At 37.8% G+C, this 16,379-nt stretch overlaps 1 protein-coding gene and 2 pseudogenes across 3 annotated transcripts; all 3 read right to left on the reverse strand.

The window, feature by feature from the left end:
• Positions 1 to 6,116: 6,116 nt before the first annotated feature.
• LOC104713858 (BAHD acyltransferase BIA1 pseudogene) lies at positions 6,117 to 7,718 on the reverse strand (annotated as a pseudogene). The gene has a single exon (XR_015562483.1). The product of XR_015562483.1 is annotated as a BAHD acyltransferase BIA1 pseudogene (transcript).
• A 2,026-nt stretch (positions 7,719 to 9,744) lies between these two features.
• On the reverse strand, positions 9,745 to 12,195 carry LOC147941834 (receptor-like protein 30 pseudogene; annotated as a pseudogene). The gene has a single exon (XR_015562482.1). The product of XR_015562482.1 is annotated as a receptor-like protein 30 pseudogene (transcript).
• A 603-nt stretch (positions 12,196 to 12,798) lies between these two features.
• On the reverse strand, positions 12,799 to 15,531 carry LOC104752047 (transmembrane 9 superfamily member 10). The gene is given in 7 exon segments (XM_010474118.3): positions 12,799 to 14,279; positions 14,360 to 14,472; positions 14,550 to 14,655; positions 14,742 to 14,851; positions 14,938 to 15,005; positions 15,008 to 15,101; positions 15,353 to 15,531. Coding segments are annotated over 7 exon segments (1,908 nt in total). The 5' UTR covers positions 15,461 to 15,531; the 3' UTR covers positions 12,799 to 12,970.
• Between the last annotated feature and the right edge of the window lie 848 nt (positions 15,532 to 16,379).

Genomic DNA, 16,379 nt, shown 5'->3' on the forward strand with positions numbered 1-16,379 from the left:
TTCCTCATCTCCAAGAACTTAACCCTTCCAAGAGATTTTGTGAGTATATCAGCTTTCTGCTCGCTTCTTGGCACATGTTCCACCTCTACTAAACCATTTTCGACGCACTCTCGAATAAAATGGTATCTTCGGTGTATGTGTTTACTTCTACCGTGGAACACATGATTCTTAGTGAGTGCTATGGTAGATTTGTTGTCAATCCATATCAATACCTTCTCACAATCATGTCTTGTAATCTCCCCTAGAAGTTCTTGCAACCAAATGGCCTGTTTAGCAGCTTCTGTAGCTGCCATAAACTCAGCCTCACAAGAAGACATTGCCACAATTTCTTTATTCTGTGAGCTCCAAGTTATTGGAAAATGATTGAGGTAGAATACATGACCTGTTGTACTCTTCCCGTCATCCTCATCAACATTGTGACTGCTATCGCTATAGCCAACTAACCCTGCTTCATCAAAACGATCTCGACTAATCTCGCTGTAGCCTATCAAACCTGTTTCAGTCGAACGCTCAATATTAAGTCCAAAAGTAATCGTTCCACGCAAATATCTGAGAACCTGTTTCAAAGCCGCTCCATGAGGTTTCCTAGGATCATGCATATATCTACTCAGCACACCAACGTAGAAAGCCAAGTCTGGTCGTGTATGGAGTAAATACCGAAGGCATCCAATGTTACTGCGATACTCTCTTTCGTTTATTCCTTCCTTGCCTTGTGCTTTAGACATTGTTAAACCCGACTCCATTGGTGTGAGTACTGAATTACATTCTCTCATTCCCGCCTCTTCAAGAATCTTAGTAGCATACCTCTCCTGTTTCAGCATTATACCATTGTCAAGTTGAATGACCTTAATTCCAAGATAGTAGGTTAACCTACCAAGATCACTCATCTCATAATTTGCAGCCATTCCATCTTTGAAGTCTTGTATCAGCTTGACACTCGATCCTGTAACAAGTAAGTCATCAGCATAGACTGCTACCAGTAAGAGTTGATCCTTCACCACCTTACGGTACAAGGAGGCCTCCTTTGAACACTTCTCGAAGCTTAATTCCTTCAGCGTTTGGTTCAGTTTTTCGTTCCAAGCTCTTGGCGCCTGCTTCAGGCCATACAACGCCTTTCTTAGCTTATAAACCTTGGATTCACTTTCTGCAACTACAAAACCTTCAGGTTGAGAGACAAACACTTCCTCTTTTAGCTCTCCATGTAAGAACGCCGTCTTTACATCTAGATGATGCACTTCCCATCCATATGAAGCAGCTAGAGCAATAATCAGTCGAATGGTCTCTATTCTTGCTATTGGAGCAAAGTCTTCATCAAAGTCTATACCATATCTCTGAACATAACCTTTAGCTACTAATCTAGCTTTGTACTTGTTAATGCTTCCATTAGAGTTGCATTTAATTTTGAACACCCACTTCAAACCGATTGGTTTGGCTCCACTGGGAAGATCAACCAATAACCAAGTGTTGTTTTTGACTATAAGATATCTCATCATTACAAGCATCTCTCCATACCTGTAGCTCCTTTGTGTCTTGAAACTTCCATGGTTCGTCATTAAGCGTAGGTAAGAGGCGTTCACTCTCTAATTCGGCCAAAAGAGCATAGTCACTGTCTGATTCTGCTAAAAGAACATAGTCGTCCAAATACTTATGCTTAACTGTTTCCCTAGTTGATCTTCTTGGCAGTGGTTGAATCACTTGATTCTGTTCTTCTTGGCTCTGTTCTTCCTCTATCCTTACCTCTCTTGCATCCCTCACAAGAGAATCTAACTCTCTGTTACCTTCCAGTTTGGCCGAGTTTCTATCAACCATTATGACATCTCCGCTGTCATTACCGTAGTCTTCTTCTTCATGATCCTCTGTTTCTTTGGCTTCACCGAAATATTTCACTCCATTGATACTAAAATTTCCATAATTCAGATCAAACATTGAATCTCCACTAATCTCCTTGCTATTCCACTTCCAACTTGAGTGCTCATCAAATATCACATCTCTATTGCCAATAATCCTCTGTTTTGTTGGATCGAACAATCTATAGGCTTTGGAACCTGGTTCTATGCTGAGATGCACTAAAGCTCTTGAACGATCATCCAATTTTTTCAAGTGTTGAGAGTCTATCTTGGCATATCCAATACACCCAAAGACTCATAGGTGCTCCATGCTTGGCTTCTTCTGCTTGAAAACCTCATAGGGAGTCTGTGTAGCTAACGTCCTTGTTGCCACTCTATTAATAAGATAGGTAGCATGTCTCACTGCCTCTCCCCATAAGTAATTTGGTACCTTCATATGCTTGAGAATGCTTCTAGTCATCTCAAGCAATGTCCTATTCCTTCTTTCAACCACCCCATTCTGTTGTGGAGAGTAGGGAGCAGTTAAATGCCTTTGTATGCCTGAAACTTCACAGAACTTATTGAACTCAGCTGATGTAAATTCACCTCCCCGATCTGTTCGAATTTTTTTTATTGAAGCATCTGTTTCATTCTCAACTTTTGCTTTGAACCTCTTGAACCTTTCAAATGCCTCATTCTTTTCTTTAAGAAGAATTGTCCACATGTAGCGAGAGTGGTCATCAATTAGGACAAATATGTATCGATTACCAGCAGCTGTAGCAGGACTGATGGGTCCACAGAGATCACCATGAATAAGTTCTAGTACATGAGAGGGACGGAACATAGCTAATTTCGGGAAAGCCTACCTTTTCTGCTTCCCAAGTAAACATGATGAGCATACTTCTTTTTCGACATCAAAAATAGGCATACCAGTAACCATACGTTTACTCAACATGATCTTCATGTTCTCGTTCCCAATATGTCCAAGTCTAGCATGCCATCTTGAAGAATCACCAATAGCCATGAGTTGCAGACATCTTGTGATTTCTACCTCCATAACCACTTTATACAAACGGTTTTTTGACCTGTTCGCTTTCACCAACAATCTTCCATCTCGATCGTAAAGCATCAAAAGATTTTTCTTCATTCTAACTTCATAACCGGACTCTGTAGCCTGGCCTAAGCTTATGATATTGCTTCGTAGCTGTGGTATGAAGTAGACATCACTCAAAAATTTCTCTCACCGTTCTCACATACAAAGAGTATGGACCTTTTTCCTTTAATATCAATTTGTGAGTCATTACCGAATCTGACCTTACCTGTGATAGTCTCATCAATCTTGCAAAAATAACCCATATTTCCACTCATGTGATTACTAGCACCATTATCCAAATACCAAATGTTGTCTTCAGGAGAATGTTTCTCAAATTTATCCGGTTTCACTTTTTGTTCGTTCAGATAGACTACCTCATGCATCATTAATTCCTCTGCCTCATGAGTCTCTTCATTATCATGTTCATGAGTTTCTTGAAGCTTGAGTAGCCTATCAGGACAATTAGACGCATAATGACCAGTTTTGTCGCATCTATAGCACACGAATTTTGACTTATCTCTTATGTAGGTTCCGTTTTGTTGATTGCCAAAACGCCCACCGCGTCCTCTTCCTTGTCCGTTAAATCTACCACCACCTTGTCCTCTTCCTCGGAAATTCCCTTGATATGATTGCGAATCCGTATTAGCATACAGAAGTTTTCCTTGATCTTCTTCTTGTTCATCTTTTTCACAAATCCTTTCCTCATAGGCTTTTAGTCTGCCTACAATATTTTCAAAACTTGTAGTGTTTAGATCAGGAACCTGTTCGAGAGAGGCAACAATATGTATATAACGTTTTCGTGGCAAGCTCTTCAAGAATTTCTTGCCAAGCTTTGATTCTTCAATGTCTTCTCCCAAAGCTGCAGATTTTGTGGATATCTCAAAAAGTTTGCCAACAAAATCATCGATTCTGTCACTTTCTTTCATCTTTAAGCGATCAAAACTTGCCATCAAGGTCTGCAACTGAGCTTCACTTACCCTGTCTGCTCCAGCATGTCTTGATTTTATTGCTTCCCACACAGCTTTTGCAGTGTCAAACTTTCCTACTTGGAGAATCAAAGATTTAGGTATGCTTTGAAATAGTAGACCTCTAGCCATATCGTTCTTGTCTGTATTGTCCGTTCCTGGTTCAATAGATTCCCATACCTTGTTTATTCGCAAGGTAACTTTCATTCGCATGGACCAAACTATATAGTTGGTAGCATTGAGCATTGGACATTGGATCGAAGAGGAGCTGCTTTCTCGTGTTGGATTTGGAACTGCGACGATCGCACCTGTAGTTCCTTCTGTATCTCCCATGTTTTAACTTATTAAACAAGAGCTTCGTTTCTTGTTTTCGTAACCGTGTATTTGTTGTGAAAGAAAAACCGTGGTTTCTTAGTAGCATACCTCTCTTGTTTATCCTTGCTTAGTCTTCAAGCTTAAGCCAACACAAGATTGTTGAGATCAAATTTTCTTTCTTGCTTTCTTGCTATCTTGACTTGATCGACCTTGTCGAGTTCTTTATCTTTCCTACTATTTTGATTGTAAATGTTCGTAAAAAGAAGTTGGTTGGCTAACAAAATTTATCAACTAGAAACAGATCACTGGAAAGATGCAAACTGTCAGACCTTGCAAAAAGCAGGAGGAAACTTATTAGTTTTTCTAACAAAATTTAGTACCATCAAAGTAACATCATTAACCCTATATGTCCAAATTAACATGTATATTATAAGCATCCACTCCCACACCGGGCTCGGAAAAGAGCAGCCAGAGGGATTCTAGTTACAGTTTCTTCTTGTATTCCCTCAATTCCTAAGCTCATATTACTGAGCTTCTAGGTCGTGTTCATCCTCCAAAATCAAGTAACTAAAATAAAATAAAATAAAAACTGTTCATTTCCCTTGATCATTTCGACAAATTCTTTTGCCATTAGCAGATTTGTTTCGGTTAAGATACTTTTCTCTGCATCTCACAAACTTTTCTTTACGAAAATACTTCTAACTCCAAGCCTCGACACTGTTCTCAGGCCGAGACGAGAATTGGTAATTGGCAATGAAGAACTCTGATTAAAGAACCATCAGATCAATGTACGTACTACGTATTAATAATAATATACGATCTTATCATTACTAGAAGTTCAACTGCGATTATTACTAGATTCAAGGACTATTTGTGTTTGTGCTTTTACATGGAAGGTCATCAAGGCATTTTTACTGGCTGGTTTATACAGCTTGGCCAATCTCCTCTCCTCTATCGTGGAAAACCACTAACAACTTCTTGTGCGAACAATATTTATTTTATGTTGTTCCTGCAGTAACACTCACTGTCCACGATCTTTTAATTAGTGTTATTAAAAGGAGACGTTTCTCAATTTACAGCCCCAAGAAAAATTGCTTATGAAATCTCACGTATCATATAATCAATTGAATACTCGTCCAAATTATTTTCAATTTTCATTAATTGGTATTAAGTCAATGAAACTAAGATAATTATTCCGTCAGTTATTAAAACGAAATCTTTTTGAAACGTGCTTGTTTAAATCTACCAAACATATTATAGTGAATAAACAATCAATGATGTCGTGAGAGCTTGTATATGTATCGTTTTAACATGTATAATGTATTAAAACTTGTTTAGACGTGTCTAGCTATATTCTTAAATTAATACAATAAAGATTTCTCCATGCCTGTCATCTCAACATTTTGGTTTGACATCTCAACATTTTCACGTAATATAGAACTTACATCTCATTTAAAAGATTTTGGTGTCATAAAGATCTGACATCTCAGACATTTTCCTGCAATATCTAACTTACATTTCATTTAGAATATAAAAATTAAAAAGTTAATACAGCTTTCATCCGGTAATGAAGTTTGGTCTTTTCTTCGATCTGTTCCACACCGCGTGTACACGTGTGAAGCATGTCAACACGTGTACACGTGACTTCTTCTATTTTGTTGCAGGTGCCGTGAGAACTCATTTCAATCCCTAAATTATCAATCTTCTTCTTCATCTCAATTGGAAGAGACAAGTTTGCTCCAATACCTCATCTGCAATGAAGACGTGAAGCTCAAGTACCTCAAAGAGAGATTTGATCTGCAGGCGCCACGTGAGGAAAATTCATGACAGTGAGTAAAGTAACATTGGACATGTTGAAGGAGATGAGTTTAGTGCAATTTAGGGTTAAGACCTAATCCTGCTATGATACCATAAAGATATTGTAAATCGTAACTTTATTTATGTGTAGGAGGTGTATCTAAAGGATAAATACAACTTATACAGCGTACGTAACTTTATATTTAGATGAAAGTTATTTAAAAGGATCTATTTTTATTCAAAAGAAAGCGAAATGCGAAAGTCAAACAAAAAATCGAAACAAAAAAGTGCAATCTTGAATATTGATGGCTGGATTAGATCAGGACTGGAGGATTTAGGACAGCATAAGTAAGCAAGTCTTGATCACGGACAAACACCCGCGTGTCTTGCTCGGACAAGGTGATCCACGCTTCTACATCTTTACCGTTCTTTGAATCCATCATGAGCACACCTGATTTTTTGATGGGGTTGGTATACATAACAGGTCCCATCCATACCGGAACTCCCCATCCGAGATCAACCTCGTAGAAAGGCTTTTTGCACCAGCTAGACATTGGGTATAAGTCTACGTCCAGTTTTGACTCTGACGTGAAAGCTCCCATCACGTCCAACAAGTAGTAACCAAGTGTGTTTGTGGTGATACTACTAGCAGTATTGTAGCTTTGGAGATTGTCTTCGATCATCTCGTTGAAACCTTGTTTGGCCTTTCTAAAATCTGCGACGAGTTCGCCAATTTCCATTGGGCTATCTGCCTCTTTCTTCAGAAAGAATATGGATTGAAGGTTTCCCATGGCGTCCTGTGACAAAACATCAGAAGGGATCCTCATCCGCAAGTCCATGGCTTGAATCATTAGCGTTGACTTTGGAGCGGCCGAGTTAGAGTGTGAGGCATTTCTAGCACATCTCCATATAAGCGATGTGATGGCTTCCACACGTGTAGGTGCCTGGACGCTTTTGCTAACGGCCTTGCGTTTGAGCTCAGCGATCTTAGAGGATTCGAAGACGAATCTGTTGGTTACATACTTGTCTCCACCCACGGAAACGTCATCTTTAGAAGAATAGGTATGGGGAGGAGGGTAAATGGTAACTCCTGCAAATGGAGGAGTAGTCACGGCCACATCATTTGACTCCCATTTTGCCGTAGCGGCCCAGCCTTGGACGAAGTTCAGTAATGAGGCTGCATCACAGATCATGTGAGAGATGCCAATATTGACCGCAAATCCTGATCCTGACCCGAAGAAGCTGACCTTGACTCTCATCAACGGCCACGTCCCTGCAGATTCTCCCTCCTCGATTTGGGGGAAGAAGTCTTCTAAAGAGTCGGTATTGAAGTTTCTGAGGAAATCTGAGAGGATGACATCAGTGCGTGCCTCCGAGAACAGTACCCCTTCGTCGTTGCAGTTGATGGAAATGCCTTCTATTCGTCCAGCTAGAGGATAGAAACGAGACAGAGTCTCGGACAAAGAGGTTTTCAGCCTGTTGGATATGATCTCTGGCGACTCTCCCGTGTCGGATTTATAGAAGAAGGTCACTGGCACGTAAACAACCGGAAAGCTGAGATCGAACACGGATAGCTGAAGGTAATCAATAGGTGCAGGTGAAGAAGGCTTGATCACTTCTCTCCCTGTCGTTTCTAGCCTCAATTCCATTGTCATCCGCAAAACCTTCAAAGTAAAACAATAAAACTTTGAAGGTGATCAAGAGGTGGAGGGTGAAGAAGGCTTGATCATGTCTTAGATGTAATAGTCATATTTATAGAGAAATTTTTAAAAATTTGTAAAAATAATTTATATAAGATATAGAATTTATTTGAAACCGTAAACTTAATAGTAATTAAAAATAATAATAGAAGGTATGAGAACATAAATGAAAAGAGATATTTGCATCAATAACCTACGTAATCTATACAATCAAGGAAGGAGTATGCATAGTTTTTTATACTATTTGGGATTAAGACGGAAAGTCGGCCATAAACACTAGTGTTCAATTCACATCTATAATAATATTTTTGTAATCTTATACTTTTCTTTAGAATTAACACTGCTTAGCTTTCAATTCGCCTCTGACCATCAAATGAAATGTGAATAACTCGGTCTAATGTTCATTTTTTTTTTAATTACTAAGAAGTGTCCGTACATTCTCTCCCAGAGACCATAGTATTTTATTCGTCCTTTGAACCAGTAAGTTCTAGACTTTATCATTTTATATGAGATAATTACATCAAATGTAATTGATCTTAAGACGGAAAGTCGGCTATTTCATATTCAATCTAAACGCTAGTGTTCAATTCATATTTCACATTTTTCTTTGTGCTAATATATATATATACTCAATTTTTAAAAATAATTCAAATTGCATACCCGAACTTGCCAAACCTTAAAAATCATACATCACTTGTCATTACTGCTGACATGGATAAAAGTAGTATTTTTTAATGTAAAATTTAAAAAAAAAAAATCGAAAAGACTAATAACCAAGATTTAAACCAATTTAATGTTTAAACCGAGTTATAAACTCAAAAAAAAATTAATTTCTCGTCTATAACTCTTCAAATCGCTTTTAGTGATGAACATAATCTGATTTCCAAATCGTATTCGTATCATAAATATTATATATTGCCGTATCTGAGCTACTACTTCTGTATATGTTGATATTAAATAATGCGTCATCTCATCACTAACTACGTATGCAGATATTACATCCGTGATTCCCGGTGACAAAGAAGAAAATAAAGCACATGTTTTATTTGGGTCGTAACAACAATTTTTATGATTTGATTATCTGTATTACAAAAAAAAGTCCGTGTACTTTTTTGTTTGTATTTGGTTCAATGGTAGTGATTAAAAGATAGTAGACCACACGACTGATGTGTAGGTTGTTTGTTCACTCAAATCTTTTTATAAACCACACGAAAGTTGTAAATGATGTACAACTAAAAATATGTAAATGTTTAATTTATTTAATGTTTGGTTGAAAAAAAAAAGGTACCTAATTTTTTTAGATGATTCAAGCCAACTTTTCAGCAAATTTGAGAGACTAATTATACAATTTTAGATACCCTTATATATTTCTGAAAATTAGTATATTATCATACATTCTTAAGGTATTTAGGTATATATGAGTATTTCTGGGATTCCACGATCGAAATACTTATTGGGCTTGCAATTTATATAGTTGTGACAAGACCCGAGTTGTCTTACTCAGTCCATAACTCCATATATTATCGCAGTTTATGAAGCTCCGAATTAAAGCTTGCTCGTTGGGATGTTGCTTTGCGAATAGTGCAGTACTTGTAGAAGAATCGTTCAAGCCTTCAAGGCATTTTGTTCAAGTGTACGTGAATGGAGATTGGGTGGCTCGCACGCTGTTATATACTTTTGCAAATCTCCTGTTTCGTGGGAAACAAGTAAACAGATGACATGTTAACAAAGGACGGTTTTACGCTCTTCCGCAGAAGCAGAGTATATTATAATGTCTTATAACGGTGAGTGAGATTATATGGATACAGACATAGAAATTTTAATTCCATGTTCAGAAGTTGTTTCAACATCTTTATTTCCATGTCAATATTATGTTTTTTTTTAGTTTATTCTCAACGGTCTGAAATTTGTGTTAATCATCCATATTTGCTGCAAGTTAATTGGCTTTGAATCATTTATTTTTTTGATACCATCTTCTAAAGTTTAGTATTATTATTTCCTAATCACTTAAATAATTAATATACCTCCCTTATATTCTCAAGATATAATTTAAGTTCTATGAAACTTCACCGATCGAAATGGTTACATCATAGGGGATTTAAGGAAAGCATGGTAACGTGTGCGAGAAGAAAGAGTGTTTGGGAAATGTAACATGGACTAGGTTCGTTGACACATCCGTCAAAGATGTTTACTACAAAAACCATAAATATATAGGAAATTAAAAAAACACAAACGGAGGTGGTCAACGAGCACTTCTGATGATTGCTCTGGGCTTGTTTCTACCAAACTTTTCCACGAACCACTCATGGTTGCGTGAAACGAAGATATGTCCAATCACCAATCCGCAGAAAACACCAGGCCCATATGCTATTGCCGCTGCTATCCAGTAAATGATCACTTGTTCATCTGGTTTTAACATTTCCTCTGATTCTTGTGGTGTAAGACTTGGGACAGGAGGTTTTCCACAGATGTCCTTGAGATTGGTGAGTTTGGGATTGTCCATAAATGAAGAACAGTTTTGGCGCTGAAACTGTGTGCCTCGTGGTATTGGACCTTCAAGATTGTTGTAGGAGAAGTTCATGGTTGATAGAAAGGAGAGGACACCAAGATGTTGAGGAATTTGACCTGACAAATTATTCCGGGATAGGTCTAATGCCTCAAGGTTTGTCAAATTAGCCAATGACTGAGGTATGTTTCTTGTGAATGCATTACCAGACAAGTTGAGCAGATGTAATTCCTTTAACAATCCAATAGATTCAGGGATGTTCCCACAAAATTTGTTTTCTGAAAAGTCAATGGCTATGAAGTCTTTTCGGATCCTCTCAAATTCTGTATCTACTCCTTTATGCACCATTTCCATCGAATAACGGTAGTGGTCTTCTCTATGCATAATAATTTCCATGTATTTGTCATCATCATCCGCGTTTAATGTGATCATTTCACGCCAGTTGGAAAAATAGAAAGCAGGGATGGTTCCAGTGAAGCCATTATGCGAGACATCGACGATTTTTACATTTTGAAACCCAATGGATACATGTTGATGATACAACGGCCCATAAAATTGGTTAGATCGGAGGATGATGACGTTTAACGATGATAGAGAACCCAACCAAAATGGAAACTTATCCTTGAAGTGGTTGCTTTCAACATTCAAAATTTCCAGAGCTTTGCAATTATGCAAGGATTTTGGAAGCTTTCCTTCCAACCGGTTGCGACTAAGGTCTAGTGCCTTTAACCCAGTAGCATTGACAAACATATCTGGAAGAGTTCCACTGAAATTGTTGTTTTGCAGATTAAACACTTCTAGGGCATCAGTGAAATCCCTTAAACATTGAGGAATTGATCCAGGAAGCATATTGTTGGACAGATCTAACAAGATTAAAGATTGTTTAATCTTGCAGATCCAATGGAGAAATGGTTCACGAAATGAATTCGAATCAAGAAGCAAAACACGCATAACTTCTCGTTCGTAAACTTGTAATGGTTTTTCAAAACTGCTAAAAGAGTTGTTAGAAAGTCTCAACTCAAATAACTTCCATAAGCAACCTGGTACTTTACCTTCCAACCTATTATTGGAAAGTCTAAGACGACTGAGGTGGACTAACTGAGATATAGATTTGGGGATGTGCCCAATGAAATTATTGGAACTAAGATCTAAGATGTCGAGACTAAGAAATTTAAATATAGACTCAGGGATTGGGCCATCGAATTTGTTATGAAAAAGGTTTAGAGAAGAAAGTTTAGAAAATGAAGATGTATTCCCAAAATCTAATGGTCCCTCGAGCAGGTTCTCCTCCAAATCAACAAATTGTAACGAAGAAATCCTGAACAAGGATGTAGGAAAAGACCCAGAAAACGAGTTTCTACGCACATCAAAATCCTCCAAGGACTGGAGTCGACTCATGTCAGGAAGTTTGCCACTTAAGTTATTATCGGCCAATATCAGATGTCTTAGTTGGGTTAGGTTTCCCACGGAAGCTGGAATTTGACCAACCAATTCATTATCCCGAAGATCAAGCACCATGAGATGAGAAAGGTTTCCTAATGAAGAAGGAATCTCTCCATAGAGATTGGCAAGGGCTAGGTTTTGAAGATACTGGAGTTTGAAAAGACTACTATTTGGTTTCAAAGAGTTGTTATTCAAAGGGATGTTGCTAAGGTAAAGTGAAATCACCTTGCCAGATTTATCATCGCACGTGACACCCTCCCATGAACAGCAATCACTGCTCTTCTTCCATGAAGTCAAATTAAAAACACTTGGGTCGGATTCATTTGCCGGAAACTCGTGTTTTAACTCGAGAAGAGCATCCCTCTGGTCATGGCGGCAATGGTGGAACGTGGGAGAAGCGAAAGTGTATATGACAAAGGAAAACGAGAAAAAGAAATACAAGGTAACAACAACAAGACCAGGAAAGGAATAAGACTGGTTTGGAGTCATCGTTACCCTCTAATTTTGTTTTGGTTTGGTTTGTGATGATGGGCTATGATTATGGCTTCCGCAGCTCTCTTTAAACAGAGGACAAAAGGACAATAATACAACGTACTGTGGAGCTCTTGACTTTGGGTCAACTCGTTGGTCTTTCCCTGTCGTCAACTCATTACTTCCACCCACCTCTTAATCTATCCCCCCATCACACACTCTATTGACTTGACTTGTGAGATTTTTACTATATTTCAAAATCTTTTTTCTTTTTCTGGTGGTAAAATCTATTCTAAAAACATGTTCCTGAACAGAAAAATTAAAATCTATTTTAAAATAGGTACAAGTACAACCACAAACCTAGCTGGTTATATAAAACAAATTTAAAGATTATTTACATCAGCTACCGAACCAGAATGCTAAGGCCAGTGCAATCCAAGTATCCAACCATGCTCAAGAGAAGGTCGAAGTTCTTAAGCGTAAGCGTAGCTTCAATTATCTACAAACAAAACTCCCTAAACAACCGTACTTAGCTTTAACATAATTTATCATGTACCAATTTCCATCCCAATCGTACACGCAAGGTTTGTACGGTAATTTCAGTTAGATCATAGGGAACAAAACGAGGAATCTTTGCTGGCGATAGCTGCAAGTCCATGTTATATGATATGAGAGACAATTGTTTGACACAATTCAGCTTTTTGTATGTTTGCAATAAAATAAAGTTTCTGTGTACATACTACATATCTCATAATTATCACAAATGTTTTCTAAGAAAGAACTACAACAAGATTTTGTAGAACAACAATGAAATAGAGAACTGAAAATAGCTTTCTCAGAATGTGATCAAAAGATCAGTCAATCTTAACTGAAGAGTAGATAAGCCTGGTGAACCAAAAGCATGCGTAAAAGCCAATTGCTCCAGTGAAAACGAAGAAAACATATGAGACGATGAGCATATACCCGAAGTAGAGGATTCCAGACACGAGCTTCGTGATCTCGAGCTTAGTGTAGAAGTAAAAGGCAGCATAAAGAAAGAGGTAAACCGCAGAAGAGCCTGATGTTAAGTAAGATCTCCACCACCATTGATAGTCTTCACTACAGAGTTGAAAGTAACAGAGGACGACTGTGATCTCTGCGCAAGTGATGATCAAAATGATGAAGACGATGAAGAGGAACCCGAAGATGTAGTAGAATTGGTGAAGTCATATCGAAGTGAGTATAAAGAAGAGCTCGATGAAGACTGCACCAAATGGGAGAATGCCACCGATCAAAATGGAGAAGATTGGGTTCATGTACCATGCTTGTATTGGGATCTGCCTCGGGATCTTGTTCGTTTTCACCGGATCTTCCGGTGCAGGTTTCCTAAAACCAATGTAGGCACCGATGAAAACAAGCGGAACAGAGATTCCGAACCAGAGGACTACAAGGGCAAACATTGTACCAAACGGGACAGCACCAGATGACTTTTGTCCCCATATTATGGCATTAAGGACAAAGAAGGCAACAAAGATTGTAGCAGGGAACATGATTGCAGTTTTCAGAGCGATCTTTTTCCATTCAGTTCCTCTTAACGTTTTGTAGAGGCGTGAAGACGCGTATCCCGCCAAGAGTCCCATGAAAACCCAAAGCAAAAGCATAGCAGTCATAAGACCACCACGGTTTGAAGGAGATAGAAAGCCAAGACAAGCAAAGATCATGGTTACAAGAATCATTCCAAAGCATTGAACTCCAGTGCCTGCATAGACACAGAGCAACTCCGGGTTTGTTGGCGGTCTGAAAACATCTCCGTGTACTAATTTCCAACCCGTTTCTTCTAGAGCCTCTTCATGAGTCTCTAACTGATTGTAGTTGGAGATATCTCGGTAGAGTGTTCTTAGCATGATCATAGCGACCATACCAGAGAGGAAAAGAACAATCATCATGGAATTAACGATAGAGAACCAATGAATCTGATCATCAGCCATCAAAAGGTAAGTGTCCCACCTCGACGCCCACTTCACCTCACTTTCTTGGAAATCAACATCATATGTGAATATAATCTCGTTCCCTTCTTCAACCTCCTGAGGAGACTCGGAGTTAGTAACTGCACGCTTTGTATGCGGATCACATGTTGTCAACCGAGCCTTTTCATTCCATTGACCTTCATATTCATGCTTGATACTGCATTGAGATTAAAACCATTAGATGTTAAAGTCTACACAATAAAGAGTCAAAGTCCTTAAAATCACAAAAAAAGCTACCTGAAAGGCTTGACTTCAAAGCCAACGATTCTTGAAGAATCGGTCTCTATATCTCTGTGATACTTAACAGTGAAGGTCAAGTGGTTGTGGATAAAATACTTTTCCTCCTTTTTCTACAGGAAAATGAAACAAATAAGAACGAACTCCTTCCATTAAAATATATACAGGAAATGTGATGATGAGCTCTTACGCCAACAAAGATGCCCTTGAGACCAACATGGAAACCATGCTGATACACTACATTATCCTGATCTGGCCTTTTCACTGGAACAACTAATGGAAGGTTGTCCAAAATCCTGCACAATAAAATCAATCTTCCTGCATAAAAACAGAAGGAAAACACATATTCCAACCAAAAGGCGACGAAATCAAATCTCCTCACATGTTGACTCGATACTCATCAGCAATCTTCTCCTTTAACGCCTTGGCTGTTTTCTTATCGAGCTTTACGCGACAAACCGCAGCACACATCTGTGATTCTCTCATCTTAAACTGCAACAAAGAAACAAACAGACATATAAAAATCTCATCAAACTACTATTTAAACAAGACACATTTAGAAAGAACCAAGAACATACCACAAAAGGCGAGTTCTCAATACGATCACCACGAAGAACTTCACCGAGATTCTCAGCACTATCAACATATGTTCTGGACGACAGTAAGGAAGAGAATAGTACGAATACGGAAGCTGTGTCTTTGTAGATGTCAGTTTATTAACTTTCACCATCAAAGCATCTCCCTGCAAAAGAAAAAAAAATCATAACTTTAAAGGTCAAAATCGCACAAATCTCATAAAACAGAGCCATAGATCCAATTTTAACAAGATATCTTGATCAATTGCGTCGGATCTAAACCAGGAAGAAATCAAATACTCGATCAAACAAGAATCATTGTGAATCAAAGCTATAATAAGCCAAAATTTGAAGCTGCATTTGCGAGACACACAAGAGAGAAGACAGATTCGGATACAGAGGTGACTTTGTGACTAACCATCTGAAAATCTTGTGGAGCGACGCCGGGAAGGTAAAATCCATTGACATTGACATTGAGAAAGAAGAAGAAGACAAGGGCGACGATCAAAATCCGAACTTTCGCCATGGATGTGCTCGATTTCTTTCGTCTTCGTCGTCTTCGTGTAGTGAGGTTTCTTAAATGCAGAGAAGAGAGAGAGAGAAAGGGAAGAACATGGCAATTGGACGATTATTAACCGTTGGATTGTTTTAGTTTATCGTTTAATCTAATCAACGGTTGAGATTTACTCATTTGGAGCTGTCGGTGATTCTTCTTCTTTACATCAGTTAAATAATCATATATCAAAGTCAACACTTTTTAAGTGTTAAAAAATACAAATTTTTATTGACACTGATAAAAGTTTACGTAACTATGAATCTATGGAAACGATATATATATTTTTTTTTGTTAATTTAGTAGATTAGGTGAAACTTGTTTACGTAGCAAAGTAGAAATGAGTTAGTGTGAAGGATACGAATAGTTATGATGGAAAAGTATTGAAAGGATCAAAGAAAAATAAATAAATCATGAAAGACCAATTTCATTTGGTAAATGAGAGTGACCTGCTAACGATTCTAGCAAATTTTGAAACCTACGTACGTACACACCACTACACCAGCAGCCACCTTCACACGTAAATAAATGCATATTTACGACAAAAAAAAAAGGACAAGTTAAATACACGTACACACAACATAAACCTGAAATTTGCTAAATGTATAAATCTATAATTAGGAATTGTGGAAACTAAGTTCTATAGTTTCTATTCTACTAGATGTATTTAGCCACGCGGTGGCATATTGCATATATTTTTAATAATATTAATTTATTTTTCAATTATATAGTACTACTTTTAATTAGCAAGTTTTCTTAATTATTTTGTTCGTATGCAGTCTTTATATTGGTTGAACTTTTTAAATAAAAGAGTAAATGATAGTTTGTGAAAAAAAAAAAAAAAAATCTTAAGACGCATGCATTTAACTGAAAAATTTATAGTATTTATTGA

This window comes from Camelina sativa, chromosome 7, assembly GCF_030686135.1.
Source record: "Camelina sativa cultivar CO46 ecotype springtype chromosome 7, ASM3068613v1".
Taxonomy (NCBI): domain Eukaryota; kingdom Viridiplantae; phylum Streptophyta; class Magnoliopsida; order Brassicales; family Brassicaceae; genus Camelina; species Camelina sativa.